General features: G+C 38.0%; 1 protein-coding gene across 2 annotated transcripts in view; it reads right to left on the bottom strand.

Annotated features, from left to right (window-relative positions):
• FHIP2A (FHF complex subunit HOOK interacting protein 2A) overlaps positions 1 to 15274 on the bottom strand; it is a 36584-nt gene that overhangs the window by 17087 nt on the left and 4223 nt on the right. Inside the window, exons 2-8 of one of the 2 annotated variants that reach the window (XM_074831344.1) lie at positions 11182 to 11260; positions 9077 to 9246; positions 6916 to 7020; positions 6456 to 6578; positions 3922 to 3960; positions 1832 to 2125; positions 797 to 993 (exon numbers count right to left, since the gene is read on the bottom strand). In XM_074831344.1, the coding sequence (XP_074687445.1) occupies positions 797 to 993; positions 1832 to 2125; positions 3922 to 3960; positions 6456 to 6578; positions 6916 to 7020; positions 9077 to 9246; positions 11182 to 11260 (1007 nt within the window). The remainder of the gene's footprint in view (positions 1 to 796; positions 994 to 1831; positions 2126 to 3921; positions 3961 to 6455; positions 6579 to 6915; positions 7021 to 9076; positions 9247 to 11181; positions 11261 to 15274) is intronic. The other variant, XM_074831345.1, reaches the window with a different exon arrangement.

Genomic DNA, 15274 nt, shown 5'->3' with positions numbered 1-15274 from the left:
ATACCTGCACTAGATTGTATCTTTCAGAAAGAAACATGTATCTCAATTTAAAGGCTCTAAGGAATAACAAATTCACCATTTTCTTTGGTAAAGCAGTCCAGTAATTATTGATCCCAGTATTCAAAGTTGTAGTTTTTTTCCCTTCTAACTTCAGATGCCAAACACCAGAAATTTTGGTAGGCATTTGGCAAATACCTACTTTTTGTCTCAGTACTAACAGATCACGAGCAATTCATAATAATGAAGGCAGAATGTGGAAGAGAAATGTTTTGAGAATCTAACATGCAAGCAGTTAGGATAACAGGCATGTATCTTTTGCTTCATGCTGATGAGTTACGCAGTAACTCTTTCCTTCTTCTTTTTTACTGCAAACATTTTGCACCAACCACCTGCTATCAAATACACCCTTCCTGCCCCCTGCAGCAGCTTACAGTGCTCACTGTGTACAGTGAGAAGTTCATGTTTCCTAAATCCTTGACACCTGAACAAGAAAATAATCTGTACCCAATATTACAGCTACCCCACTGCAAACAGCTAATGTAATTCAGTGGAAAAACTTGCCCCCTGAGGAATCTCTGCAAGGGACTGGCAGCCAAACCTGGCCCCACGTCAGAAATCACACGTACATTGGGTGCCTGAAGTCGTACCACTATGCTGCAGCTGGTATCTCAGCTGCTCTTGAGACTTTAGCATGGAGGTGTGAGTATTTTATACATCTTATCTACCTATAGAAAATTAGTTTTAGTGAGAGGTGTAAAGTCACCTTGGATATTAAAAACAAAAATAAAATTCTTACCCCCAGTTAATTGCCTCCACTGTTTCAATGTCTAAGGGATCCAGTGACTGAGGCAGGGCTTTGTAGAGGGTGGCCAGCCTGTCTGTCAACAATTCACATAAACAAGTGCTTTGAGTCAGGCACTTGGCAGCTGCTGGTTCTGGCAAACTCACCAAAAGCATGAGGCCTTCACAGGCCTTCACTGCTATCCGGCCGTCCTGGCAGAAGGGCATGGAAGAATTAATCAGAGGGTGAATGAAGCTCACTTGAAATCAAGAAGCAAACACCTCCCAAATAAAACCTCTCCATTCCCCCACAGTGAGTGAATGCATTTATTTCTGTTGCCTTTTCAGTAGTTAGAACTTAACTCTAGTGAATTAGGGTGATACAAAATGAACCTCACCTGAATCCATGTCAAATACTACGAATGCAACTGCAACCTTCAGGTTAATAAGAACTAGTGCTGTAGGACAGCTTAAGACCAAGTTATTAGACAATGTAAACTATCACTTAACAATAACGAGGTACATCAGTGGATTCGGTTTTCTGCTCTCAACCCTGCTGTAGCAATTAACAGGCTTACCTAACTCTCCTCTAAGTTTTCTAAAAGAATCTGACCATGAATTTGAGGATGGGTAAGACATACAACAGTTGTTTTTAAAAGAAATCAAGCCTCTAGAAATAGCACAGTGCCATTACAAAAAAAGTGAGTTTCGGTAAGTCAGTAAAATTGAAAGTAGTTTTTAAAATATTCTCTTGTGGTATATTTAACCTAATGATTATCCTATGTAGCTGGTCTGTGAAACATGCAGCATCCTACACAAGTTGCTCAAAAAACACATTATCATCAACAAACTTAATGTCAATTTTCTAGAATAGTATTTTTACTGTAATCTGAATTGCAAAGAAAACTGCCTGCAAAACAAACCTTGTTTTACTTTTTATACTTAAAATACAGTGTGTACATATGTGTATATTCACTCCCTCTGCCCACTTCACAGAGCATTCAAACTATTTAATTTTATCACACTAAACAGAACAAAAAAAACAACTCACGGGACTTTTAGTGAGGTTCAGTAGAGAATTCACTAAATTATAGTCTTGATTTGGACGAACAGTGGAGGACTCGGGTGATGATGTGACATTTAGTTCATCCATGCTGAAAGAGAGATCATCCGCCTGTTGCAGGAGATCATCTTCCTTCTCCATGTGCTCCGCTCCAGCAGCACTAGGCATTTCTTCAGGCTGAACGGCCTGTCCTGTGTCTGTTGTCAAAGAGTCTTGGCCTTTCAGCATGTCTTCTGTGATTACACTTGCTGATCCTTTGGAAGCCATCGCTTTTAACTTACTCTGCAAAGCATTTTTTGGAATTACAGGGTTGAAATTACTGTTCATCCTGAAGCAGAAATTTACTAAAAGCAAATTTTTTACATCAGCATTTGAAGTAGTTCTCTACAAGGCTGGATACAGTAACCATGTAGAATGTAATGGGTTGCAGGAATGTGGGAGTTTTTAAACCTAGAACATCTTTTAATCTGCTTAAATTTCTCTTAAGCCCTGTACCATTTTGTTTCAAGGCTGAATATGCCATTTACAAAGAGATGGCATCTTTTGCTCTCCACCACCGAAGGCACATATTCACTTGATTTGCCCACTCTCTGATAGAAGTTTTTCATTTACCTTAGGAGTGCACCTTCAGACCTTAGCACATACTATAAAACATCCCTTTCTAGGTTAAGGCCTCAAATTCATCTGACGTCTGAAACACTATTTCCAGTTGAAGTCATACAGTCAAAATCATTCTAAACTTCTTGAGATTTTGTCTTCAACAGGAAAGGGAAAAAAACATCTTTTATGACAGCAGAGTACCCTCAGGTTATGTTTCTCATGAAGAACAAGTTGAGTAGATTGAATGGACTGAAGATAGGAGAAGTTAGCATTGGGCACTGGATACTACAACAGATCACAGAGAACCTTCTCAGAAGCTACAAAGCATCTCTACTTAGGCTGAAAGAAAGCAACCCATCTGTCTTCCCATAAATCTGTCTCCAGCACGTAAAAAGACACTTAAATTTGTGCTCTGTGGTACCAAGAAGAAACTCATAGCAAGGCAAGAATTCAGTGTTCTTCTGGCATAAGCACAGGTGAATAATACTTTATTAGAACCATAAATTAGACTTCAGCACACGACATTTTTTTCAAGTGAGTACAGTAGTGAGATTATAAATCCAAATGGTTGTCCTTCTCTATGATAACACCAAAATTATTACAAATATATCTCAAGCATTAATAATTTAGAAGAGTAACCATTTGGGGTTAATGGCATTTAGTACATACAAACCAGCAGGGACTAACTACATGACAGTCTCAGGCAGCAAAGTAGAGAACTGCCGGGAATGCTTGCGTGATTGATGTGCATTCATTGTGGAGAATTTGTACTGAATGTTGTGATACACTCATATAACCAACTCCCTGGAGAGACAACCCAGTGGTAAAAGCAGCACACTGCATGCTGTAAAATACTATGATTTTTGACAACAGTAGAAAAATTACTCCTTCAACATATATATTTGTTTTACAGTGTGAAATGCTTAAGGTTGCAAAGCAACCAAAACGTGTCTGTCTGAACCATGTCTGTCTATCCCTAAATCTTCTAAAGTCCTCCAGTATCATTCCAGAATCATTCCAGATATTTCATCAATATACAGGAATATCTGAATCATAACAATGAGCCTTGCACATAAAGCAGAACTAAAGGCTGGAACTGCATTTCAGTTCTGCATTATACATTGTTGCTGGCACTACTCAAGTAGCAGGCAGGGTTGCCAAAGAGAAAAGCTACTTTTTTCAAAAATTAGATTATTATTTTATAAAATACTTATTTTATCTTATACCAGCCTATTACCTCATGTCTGGACTTTTCTGTCATTTGAAAGGCCATAGTTTGTTTAGCTAAGGCATCGATGAGAAGACCTAAAATATATAAATGTATAAATGCCCCTAGAAATTTGTCCATAGCTCATTACTCTTACACTGGCAGGTAACACAAAGCAGTCTGTACATTGAACAACACATACGCATGAGTTTCTGCGTGTATTTAAGCTTCCTATTGTCTAATCATGCAATTCTGCAGCTTAGCTGCTCACCTGCCTCCTGTAAAGGTGCAAAACAGGATCCTGAATGACCTAATAGAAAAGGTTACATAAAACACATATTCAATGCTTTCTAGACAATGTACTCCTCTAAGTGAATTCAGCAACAACAGAGAGCAGACAATATAGAAATACATTCTTATATTTTCATGACATGTAACTATCAGTTTCAAAATCTGTGGTGGATGATGCCATGTCTAGTGTTCAGGTAGATTTAAAAAGAAATCTGTGAAAACAATCAAGTGATATCACAGCTAATGAGAATCTCTACTTAATTCATGGTGAGAAATACAAAGCTGGTAAATTGTAGTAATGAAAGTAGAAGTGAACCATGAAACTACTGTTCATTTTATAAAATGAAGGTACAACTTTTTAATGGACACTATATCAGAACTTGTTTAAGGTCTTAAGAGCAGAAAATGAAACACATAGAATCAAGTGTCCCTTTGCGTGGAACAACCAGTTGCAAGGAGTATCTCATGTAAGTTGGGATGAGATGAGATGGGGCAACTAAGGAATAAACGGATAAGGAAAACCAGGAGGTAACAAGTTTAGCATAAAATAATGACTGAGATACAGGTGATAAGTCAAACATTCCTATGTATGTTCTTTCTCTCTACACAAGGAAAACTCAGTTTAAAGAAAAGAATAAATTAAAGCCAAGATAAGATTAGTATATGGATTTTAAAGGTTTAAAAAAGTAGAATGCAGTTCTTCCAGTTCTTACTTCCACAACAAAAGCAACGCCCAAGAGATATAGTTATGCCATACAGCTTTATTGGTTAAGCAATATAGGTGAAAGATTTTATTAAAACATAAACAGCATTCTATCAACAAACTATGGGGTAAGGAATCAGACAAAGGAAATCCTGCGTTTGTATATACTCAGCTTTTTATGTTCATGAAATACTGTAGAAATTGATCAGAAAAAGTCCAAGAAGGTAGCAAAACTAACAGATACAGACTGCTTTGGAGAGATGTATCTGCATTTCAGTTTTAAGTGTGGGAGATTTGAGAGATAAATGCCACACAGAATTCTGTAAATTTACCCTTTCATGCATGTGAAGGTCAGAAGCAGCTATCAAGTCACAACAATAGCACCTCTAAGAGGCATAGATGTGAACAACCAACATTAGAATATTCTATTCTAATAAAGAACATTTCTGCACACCAAATACCTTATCTGGAAAGAACTATCAGAAGTGCCTTAGGCTACATTTCGAATAATGTTGTGAAGGAAACAGGAGCTACAAGAAATGTTCTTCAGCTTGCCTGAACTCTATAGCCATCATTTTGTGAAACTAGAAATCTCTTTGTAATTTGGAATCACCTGGTTTTCCATGTTTGATTTTTAATATTGTCATTTTGCTATTTTGGGGAAGAACACTGAAGTCTCACAAAACACATGTGGTTCTTATGATTGGGGTTCTCAGGGCATTATTTGAGTATAAGAGTGTTCTTTTCAAAACATACAACTTACACAAATGACATTAAAAGTAATCCTGGTCTGAACTTCTACCATATTCTGCATGTGCTATATCTAAGTTTGCTTCTGACTGCTTCTAAGGTTTAAACACTAACTTTTTAATCCTTACACAATTTCTACTGCGTGCACAACTACAGTGGATACGATGGCAATCAGGGTGGTATTTAATTAAGGTAAAAATAAACTCAAGATGGATTCTTTACTACTGACTTGTAAGTGATACTCATATACTCGATGGAAAATAACGTATCTTTGCAGTTTAGCAGTCTCTGCTGTTACAGATCTTGTTTGTGCAAAAAAAAAAAATTCCTGGAGGACACTGTATCTACATCTTTTTACCTATGTATCACATGCTTAACAGACACTGTGTCACCACAGGAAACATCGAAATAGGAGCAGGAGGCATTTCTAAATGGACTTTTATAAATTAAACTTTTACATGCTCTTTCTAAATGGGAACAGAAAGTCAGTCTAGAAATTCTTTCTCCTCCCACTCTGATTTCATCAATGCCACATGTTAAGTTCGAAGAGGGAGTAAAGATATTTGGCTTTCTTACAGAGAGAAAATAATGTCATATTGTAGATTGTGAGCTGGCACTGCAGCTAGACCATATGTGCCACTACCAAATAAGGGCCCAATCCTGCAGAACACTGAGCAACTTGCAAGGTTTCAATGCCCCATGCAATCTGTCCCTTAGTCTTTATTGGGCTGAAGACAAAACAACATAAGAAATCCACGGTCTCCATCACACAGTGTTCTACATGACAATTCAGCCTTACTTTACAAGCACTTTCGCTACAAAGGATAAGGACCTCAGGCAGGTATATTTGTGAGCCCTCAATGAAATTCTTGTAAAAATAATCATAGATATCAAGTCTCTGGAAGCAAAAAAAACCCCAAAATTCTAATATCACAGGAAAAAAAATCACAGAGTGAATGAAAACTAAGCTATGAAGCATGATGTGATACCTCCAGTACTCTAATAGATTTTGTCTGTGACACAGCAAATACACCTGGAAAGTTTTGATTTGATTTACTCACCTCAAGGAAGAAGTTGACTAGGTATGGATCCTCTTTCAGCTTTGCACATACTATACAGAGAAATTGAATTTCTTCATTTTCTGTCGGTGTTGCCAGAACTTCACCGCACAGCCGGATTAATTTCTGTCACATAAAGAAAAGTGAACAATTAAGACAGAGAGTAAGTTATAGTTTTTTCTAGGAATTCTTTTTCTATATACCTACTATAATGATGTATGATTATTGACTTAAACATTTGCTCTAGATTTAGATTGCTGTGAACAAGGTTTCTTTATTAGTTATGACTCGCATTGCAGTGGCAGTTCAAGGCTCTAATCATCAATACATTAAAACCAATATTGCACTCCAACACCTTCTTTAACTCACTTGACAACAGAAGAATTAAAGATACCAGTAGCTACAGCAGAATAAGAGAAACCTGTCATGCAAAAATATAGTTTACTTTATATGTGAACAGTACCTGCACTGGTCTATGCACATTTATGTGCGGAAGAAGAGGTTGCTGTATTCTTCCAAGAAGTTTTGTATAAAAAGCCAAAACTTGCTGTTTCATTCCTGGAGGACACTGAAACAAAACCAGATGAACAATAACAAAAATATAACAAATGCATAGAGAAACATAGATGCAAATTTGTCAATCAAAATGGCTAATTAAACAGCAATAATTTATCCTAAAGTATTTTTTAAAAAATCATCATCTGTTAACACATTACTTTTATCGATATTAACAGAGATCAACAAAAATGTTGCATCTCATTACTGTTTCCTTTTTCAAATTATTCATACTTTCGGTTAATTGCTCTAGTGCAGTCTTCTACCAGTCCTTCCAGGAAACATGCCCTATCAATATAGTGATATGGGGAAATTAACTCTGAATTAATTGGCTACAGGTCAGCTGTCTTTTACGGTACTGTGCCACAAAATCCAGCAATTCAGTGAGTCAGTATGTAAGAATATACAACGATAAACTATAAATATCTTGATGTCCACAAAAGGTTTTTTAAATTCATGAGAGACCCTTGTTCTCCTGTCCCCCACGCACCATGTCACATGACAGTGCTTCCCTATCTCCATGAGATACGATGGCTTGTGGTCCTTTTATGTACCTTTGTTTCTAGCTAAATTCCCCTGACTCTAATGTGTTCTACCATGTTAATAAATGTTGTCATTCCATTGGTCAATTTTAACTCACATCATTTCCCTCATCTGGCTCATGGCACAGGTGAATGGAGCATGGGTGGCAACAGCCAGGAATGACAACTGCCTAAACTGCTTCTCCTTCCCAGGTAACTATCCCTAGATTATTAAACCCTAATTATCACTGTGTTGTCAAGCAATCTGTTGAAAAGAATGGTGAAATATGTACAATCAGGGTGCATCTACAATAATGTAATAAGTCTAAGAGATCGCTGGGAAAGGACATTATTCTTTTTGCAACAGATCTTTACAACATCTTGCAAGCACTGAACCATGCATTTACTTCAGATGTATCAACTCACAAGTGGCAAAGTATAAAGACAGGCTGTACAAGAATTGCTTGTACAGGCATATTTGCATGAGTGCAGAATGACTTCTCTCAGCTCTTAGAAACATACTACTAATTACCCGCTTCACGTATGTCACCATTTCATGTTAGTTTCTTGACAAAATTTATAGATTACTGAACGAGCTGTATTTCTGGGCAAGTATTTTCAATACATCAGGTATCCTAGCCTGATCGTAGGACAGCTGGTATAGCAACAGGAATTGTAGAGCTCTGGTCCTTCCAGAGCAAGGAACATCCCAGGCTCAGACAGCTAGTACCCTACCTTGTCTATATATGTAAAAATGAGTAGATTAAAAATTCATGACAAAGTGTAAAAGACTGACTGAGACTGAAACCCTGGAGAGCTCCATTTATCCTTAGTACAGGATACACCACACTTTCCTAACTGCATCTGCATCATGATACAAAAAGTTCTAGCACAAGGGCTGCCAAGTTAATTCACCCATGATCCATCCAACCCCATACATTCCAGCTCATAAGTCTGCCAAGAAAGATAGCAACAAGAATGCACCAAGACCACAAAGCTAATTTCACATGTGCCACAAAGCAGACATGAGAAGAACCAGACAACATTGCCAAGGGTTGCATTCATACCAACGACCAGGATGTGAAAGCTGTCTGGGGATCAGCTTAAGTCACTGCTTTCTGACATGGAAGTCTTTCTGAGCGGTAACTCATCACATTCAGAAAAATTAAACAAAATTTGTATTTAATACACTTTTCACCTAAGAATCTCCCAACACTTAACAAAAGACAGGAGATAATAACTGTCTTGTAGAAGCCAGAAAAGTTCTAGACTGAACAAAAATGTTTTTCCTACTTCTAGCTTCACACAGTCAATATTGTCAGTGTGGTGAGTAACAAATCTCAGGGTTCTGCCTTAGTCAGCATCTCACTGGTTGCCTCATTTTGATGGCACTTGTAAAAGACTGTTATTTGTAGTATGTTGGCAACATAAGTAAACAGCTATTTGCTAGAGTTCAGTGTGCCATGCTACCACCTACTGCAGAACTTCAGTCCTAATTCAATTAGGAGCTCACACAAAAGATAATCTGCTCTGCTGAGAAGTACATACATCAGCTTTTCCTAGTGTGTAGAGTGTCTCCAAAATCTTGTGATGTAGCAAATATTCCATACATGGTCCTGTTTCACCTGATTCCCTCTCATTTTCTTCTTGAAGCAGAATATCCAACATCTGTTCCAGGTGAGAAGGAATATTGGTATCAGTCACAGGAGCTTTGTCATCTAAATAGAAGAGATGTGCAATTAAGAACGATTAAAACATTGTTCTCACTCTCTGGAAGTTCAGTTAAGATTTGAAAACATTACTCTTACAGGTAGTAAGTTTTTTAACATGTCTTAAATTGAATTTTCAGAACCATATCTGGAAATGTAAACTGGAATATGCATTAGGCAGATATCTAACCTCGCAATGGGGAAAAGGTGAAATGACAAATTTCAAAACATGCATTAATTACACAGTCAAAAAGGAAAACTTTTACAGCCAGAAAACAAGCTTAGGGAGAGAAAGGTTCAACTCTCAATCTTCCAGTTAGTATCCACCCTGCCTTGATACCTTCCTCTTTGACTTTTCACATAGTATTCTGAAATCTATACACAGCCTCTAACATCAGCTTAATCTGCAGCTGATCAGTTCCTTTACAAACCAGATAACTAAGTAAATAATTTTTCTAATGATAACAACAAAGAAAACTCAAACTCTATGCTGTTTATTCCTCAGAAGCTTTTAGATTTGCCTTTCATACTTTCTGCATTAAGACAACAGTCTGTCAAACTTTATGAAGGAAAGGGTAAGACTGATTTCATTATACTAAAATCAGGAAACTGCTGTGGATTTATGCCATTGGCAGTGGGAGCTGGTCTTAACGTGTTGCAGAGCACATCCACATGTGGAGATTTTCTTTTTTATTTTTTTTCAGCTAAATTCTCCTTGAACAACTATCCCACTAGGGAAATGTTTACTACTTCTTATGCAATAATCTAAAAATAACTGTCACTTGCATGCAAATGGCAACAAGATCACAAAGGAAAACTGCCATGTCAGAGTGATTTTGGTCTCCGCCACAACCTCCAGTTAGCCTAGAGTGTTTTGCTTGAATTTCCTAGGCATAATTCTGCTCCCACTGCAGCGGTTAGCAATATATCCACTGAGTGGAAACTTGTTTCTCACAAGACTTGTGAAAGTCTGGGAGAGAGGTCAGCCTTTATTCTGCACCACTTAATCACAGGTATCAGCTTTCTCCTACCACCCTGTCACTTCTACCTCGGGAAACATCACATAGCGTTCCAAAAGATGGGTATTTAGAACCAAGGGTCGAGTTTCAGCTTGTAAGAGTAAATATTGATATAAACAAGATCACCACTCCCAGACACAAACACTATTCAACAGCTAGTCTAGGAGAAATGCAGAACTAATAAGTTTGAGGAAAGCGTGGTAACATTCATTAACATTCATTTTTAAAACTTAATAGTTTAATAACTAGAACTGAAAATTATACATTTAAATGTTGAATAACTGTTGTAGGAGACCAGGGAAAAGTTTAAGAAAAAGCAACTACAGCCATGTTTCATCAGTATACCCATTTTTTATAAGAGCAAAATAAGGTCTGGCTAAATTTTAACAAAATGTGTTCTAAATCTGCTCACAAACTCACTTTTCAGAGTGATGTTATCAAAATACCTTTAACGGAGACAAGACACTAAAGAAAAAATACCTTATACTGAGTACCCAGAATTCATATATGTTTGGTAAAATCTATGAACACAAAATCACTTTTGTTAAAATCTTGGAAAGAAAAAAGAAAATCCCTGATGCAAAACAATAAAAAGGTTAACAGCAGGGATTACATTTCTGTACTTGTCTGTTTAGATTAAACAGAATATGTGAAGAAAGAAATTGGGTCGCATGTGAAAAGGTACAATTCTCTACATGGTACTCAGGAAAGAAGAACTTCCCCCTCAATCGCTTTTCATGCCTCCATTTGAAAGGCTGAATGGAGGTACGCAATATTTTTCATTACTAATTATTATACTTGGTATTTTGATAAAAAAACATGACTCATTTTAGTATTTCTTAATCTTTACTTTTTAACAACACTGAAACTGAGAATTCTAGTTTTCACAATAAAGAGACAAAACCCAAATGTTTTCTTCTTTTACCTGATGTCTCTATGTAGTAATGGGTGATTGCTTTCCAGTGGTAAACGAAATCTTCTTGTAAAGGAAGGGAAGGTGCGAGCTATGGGGAAAACAAAAAACAACCAAAAAACAGTTAGGAATGAAATAAACATATTTCCTCAGAGATTAAATTGAATTTTATCTTATACTTGGAAGTAAACTGCCACAGTCTAGTGCTACTCTGTGCTCTTTTACCTTTAACAAGGACTACATACATTATTCATAGTATGAGCCCCATGCCATACTGCCTAGCTTGTGAACATCAATAACAACCTCTATGATGTCTCTACGACCAGACAATCTATTTGAAGCAACAAAAGCAACTGCTCATACAGCAAAGCTACACTACAAACATAGGTTTGCATTGTTTAGATCTCAGAGTTTTGTCCTATAGGAAAAAATCATGTTCTTTTACATCTGCTCTTGACGCCATCTTCCCTTTCTGCATGCTCTGTTCTCCTCTCTCCCTCAAAAATACCAATTAGTTGCTTCATACAGTTTTTACCATGCCTTTTTTCCTGTTAACCACAAATGCTAAAAGATCTTTGTTTCTTTTTTTTGTTGCACATTAGGCCCAGCTGCAGAGCTTAACAGGTTGTTCTTTTTTTTAACAAACACATTTCTTCATTTTTGAAAGAAAAGGAAGTTTCTTCTTTTCTGGAGGAATTTGGGATGGCCAGCTGGGTGTGACTGGCATCCAGGAATAACGTTGCAAGAACGGAACACAGCTTCCCACGCAGTCAACATCAGTACCGCTCCTTCCTCACCCAGCTTGAGACAGGGTGCCCTGAGGCCCATTACACCACAGGCACGAACAACTGCTACACCACAGGCAGCATGTGAAAAAAGGATCACGATCATTTTACCAGTCTGCTCGCCAAACCGAGAGTTGAGGCAAACACTGAATTTGTGACCACATATAAAACGTTCAGAGCTGGTAAAATCAGGAATCCAACAGGGAAAAGGCCCACCACTCAACAGATCATATGAGGGTCTGTCGTTCCTGAGGCTTAATCCTACTTCTTGCTCGAGGCATTTTTTTGACAATCAAGTCCTCATGTCATTCTTCTATAGGCAATGCTGAAATAAAGGATTATCACTTAACATGATGGTAGCAGTGACATCTGTGGGCAAACAGAGAGAATCCCATGTATAAATTGGTGTGTCCATTTTGGAAGGGTAAGGAGTTGAACCATCCCAACAAGCTATGGAGTCCAGCCCTTCCGAGACTCACAGAGTGCCTGAGGTTGGAAGGGACCTCTGGAGCTCATCTGGTCCAGCCCCCCTGCTCAGGCATGGCTACCTGGAGCCAGCTGCCCAGGATCATGCCCAGACAGCTTCTGAATATCTCAAAGGATGGAGACCGCTTTGGGACCCGTGCTTGGTCACCCTCACAGTGAAAAAGTTTTCCTCCCAGAAGCTACAGATACCACATTTGAGATTAATAACTGAATTTGTCTAGTGTCTCCTCGTAGGGCCTAAAAAGTGCTGAGTTGCCTCAGTTCTTGGACAAAGAGAAGCACAGGGCTCTGACATCTGTATACTCTTCACTGAGTAGTGTTGGTCTCTTTGAAAAAGCCTTGGAAGTTTGCTACATCAGTCTTTTTTTCTCCTTGAATTTAATGACACTTAAATTTATCTTGGTAAAGACATGAAGCCCAGTATATGAACAGCATGCCCTGCCATGATAAGAAAGTGGAATGCTAATTGTTAACGACCCTTTGCACACGGAACTTTGAAATGCAAGACTTTAAAAAAGCTGCGGTGCTTGGCAACTATCTACGCCAGCATCCTGTGTGGAAATGTGCCCTCACAAATGGCAACTAGGAAACCAAACTGACATTGCTTATTCATTCCCTGACAGTCTGTGGACTCATTAAGTCTTCCATATTTACATGGCTGGGCACTGAGAGTGGCACTTTAGCACACCAGCTACCATAGAATAAATATCAGGACACCGTATACTGGACAAAACTAGTTTATTTTACTATGAAGTTTACTAGGTTATTGAAATTCAGAAGAATAACTGAACAAACTGAAGACTGAGCATATGATATTTTGTATCATGCTTCGTATGTCACACTTGCTGCTGTAGATGCGTATTTCAAGCAGTATAATGATCATTTTGCATCTTTTTGGAATAAAACTATACTAAAACCTCAACTCCGCCTGAAGAATAGCACAGAGACCAGTTCTGAGGAATAACAGGCCTTTCAGACCACTCTATTTCCAAAGTAACACATGATAGATAACATTAAAGATTTATCCTTGACTGATGTGATTTTCCTCTCCACTTCTTCCAGCCTCATCTGCCTCAAGATGAATTTAGTGCCTCTAAGCAGTGCCAGGAAAAGGATTTCATTTCTCGGCACTGTCAACAATTTATCCACGGCGGGAGAGAATTGTGGATACAGACGTTCTTCCTCCCAACAAACGCCTCCAGGGACTCCTCTCGGAGGTGAAAAGGTAATTCGGGGACAGGTCCTGTCCTTTTTAATTAAAATACTCAGTGATTTCACAGAGTCTTGTCTGATCGAGGACTACAAGACAGAGATACCAAACAGAGATACCATTAGCACGTGTGTGCACTGTGCAGGTGTACATGCATGCCCACAGGGAATAAGTGACCAACCTGGCCACAAACTGGACCTGGTGATACCGAGCTGTGGGAGCTTCGCCTGCATTGGGCTACCGGACTCAGCAACTCCGAACAATATAGAAAAATTGTACTTCTTTACTTGTTAGCTAAAGTAGCCCCATCCCCAAATACTCCCACCCCCAAATTCCTCTTCCCACTGCAGACGGACCTAGTATAAACCTGCCTTTTACAGCACAGCTATTCCAGGGAATATTTAACAGAGATGTAACTCCAGCAACACTATGTATTATTCTGAGAGAAGTGTTTTCCTGACAAAAAATAAAAATAAAAAAACCCCTAACCTTCTTAACTTAGTTATTCAGACACAAAATCAAGGTAAAGACCAAGACTAAGATACCAGCTCACACACAAACAAAGCCCAGCACTGGAAAGCATTAGAAAAATGTAAGCTCCCAAACACTTGGTTGACATGCTTTAACCCTACTAGGACAGGTAATTCTCAGATGAAGTTGTAGTTTCTATTTTAGGCCGAATTATTAGCTACCAGCTGAGATTAAATATATGTTACAGTTGCCAATCTGAATAATCACTCTTTTGTAAAAGTACACACACTTGTATAAAGATTCTGAAGCACAACAAAATTCATTGTGAAGGCCATTAATTCCTGTTATTTGTTTAATTTGAAGGAATTGACTTAAAAGTAGTTATTTCTCACAGTTATATTAATTCATTTTGATGTAATAGCACATGTTCTTACTAATTTTTGAGCTATCAATTTGTAATCTCAAAGTAAAGTTCTCCTCCTTTGGGGAAAAAAAAAACCCAACCACATCTTAAAGACTGCAGTGTAGGTGTTGGTATACCAAATAGCCAAAACCCACTGAACACTACTAAAAGCCAGCCCATTTGAGCAGACATTGATTAGCTCTTCCATCTGGTCCCCAACTCCAGCAGTCAAGCTCCCTGGGAGTGAGCGAGTGAGTCTTCTCATTTTCAAGCTAAACTTAACACATGCTGCCTTATAATTCTGGTGATAATATGTTACTAACGATCGAACCTCACTCCTTCCAGGAAAAGTGCTGTTCTCGGGAAAACTAGAGATCTTTGACCAGAACTATAGTTTGCCCATTATAAAATCTGTCCAAAATACAATTCCACGCAGTTTTCAAAAGTATACAGAATTTGTGTTTAGACAGCAAAAAAAATAATATCAAGAGCAAAGAAACCTATAAATATTTGGTATTTAACAGCAATTCCTTTGTGCATGTAAAAACCATTGTCATATTTTTCATGCATGCTTTTCAGAAGTGCAATTCAATACTGAAAAGAATGGAAACAACGGATGCTGGTGTTATCCCTCAATATATTTTGGACAGTTTACAAAGTAAAGAAAACACTGTATAAAAGAATAACAGGTACTGTCTGGTCAGATGCCAGAGTGAAAGAGAAAGCAGAAACTGGGTCAAAGAGAAATGA

Source organism: Strix aluco, chromosome 7 (assembly GCF_031877795.1).
Source record: "Strix aluco isolate bStrAlu1 chromosome 7, bStrAlu1.hap1, whole genome shotgun sequence".
Classification (NCBI taxonomy): domain Eukaryota; kingdom Metazoa; phylum Chordata; class Aves; order Strigiformes; family Strigidae; genus Strix; species Strix aluco.
The sequence above is the reverse complement of the archived record's forward strand: the minus strand, read 5'-3'. Positions and strand labels throughout refer to the sequence as shown.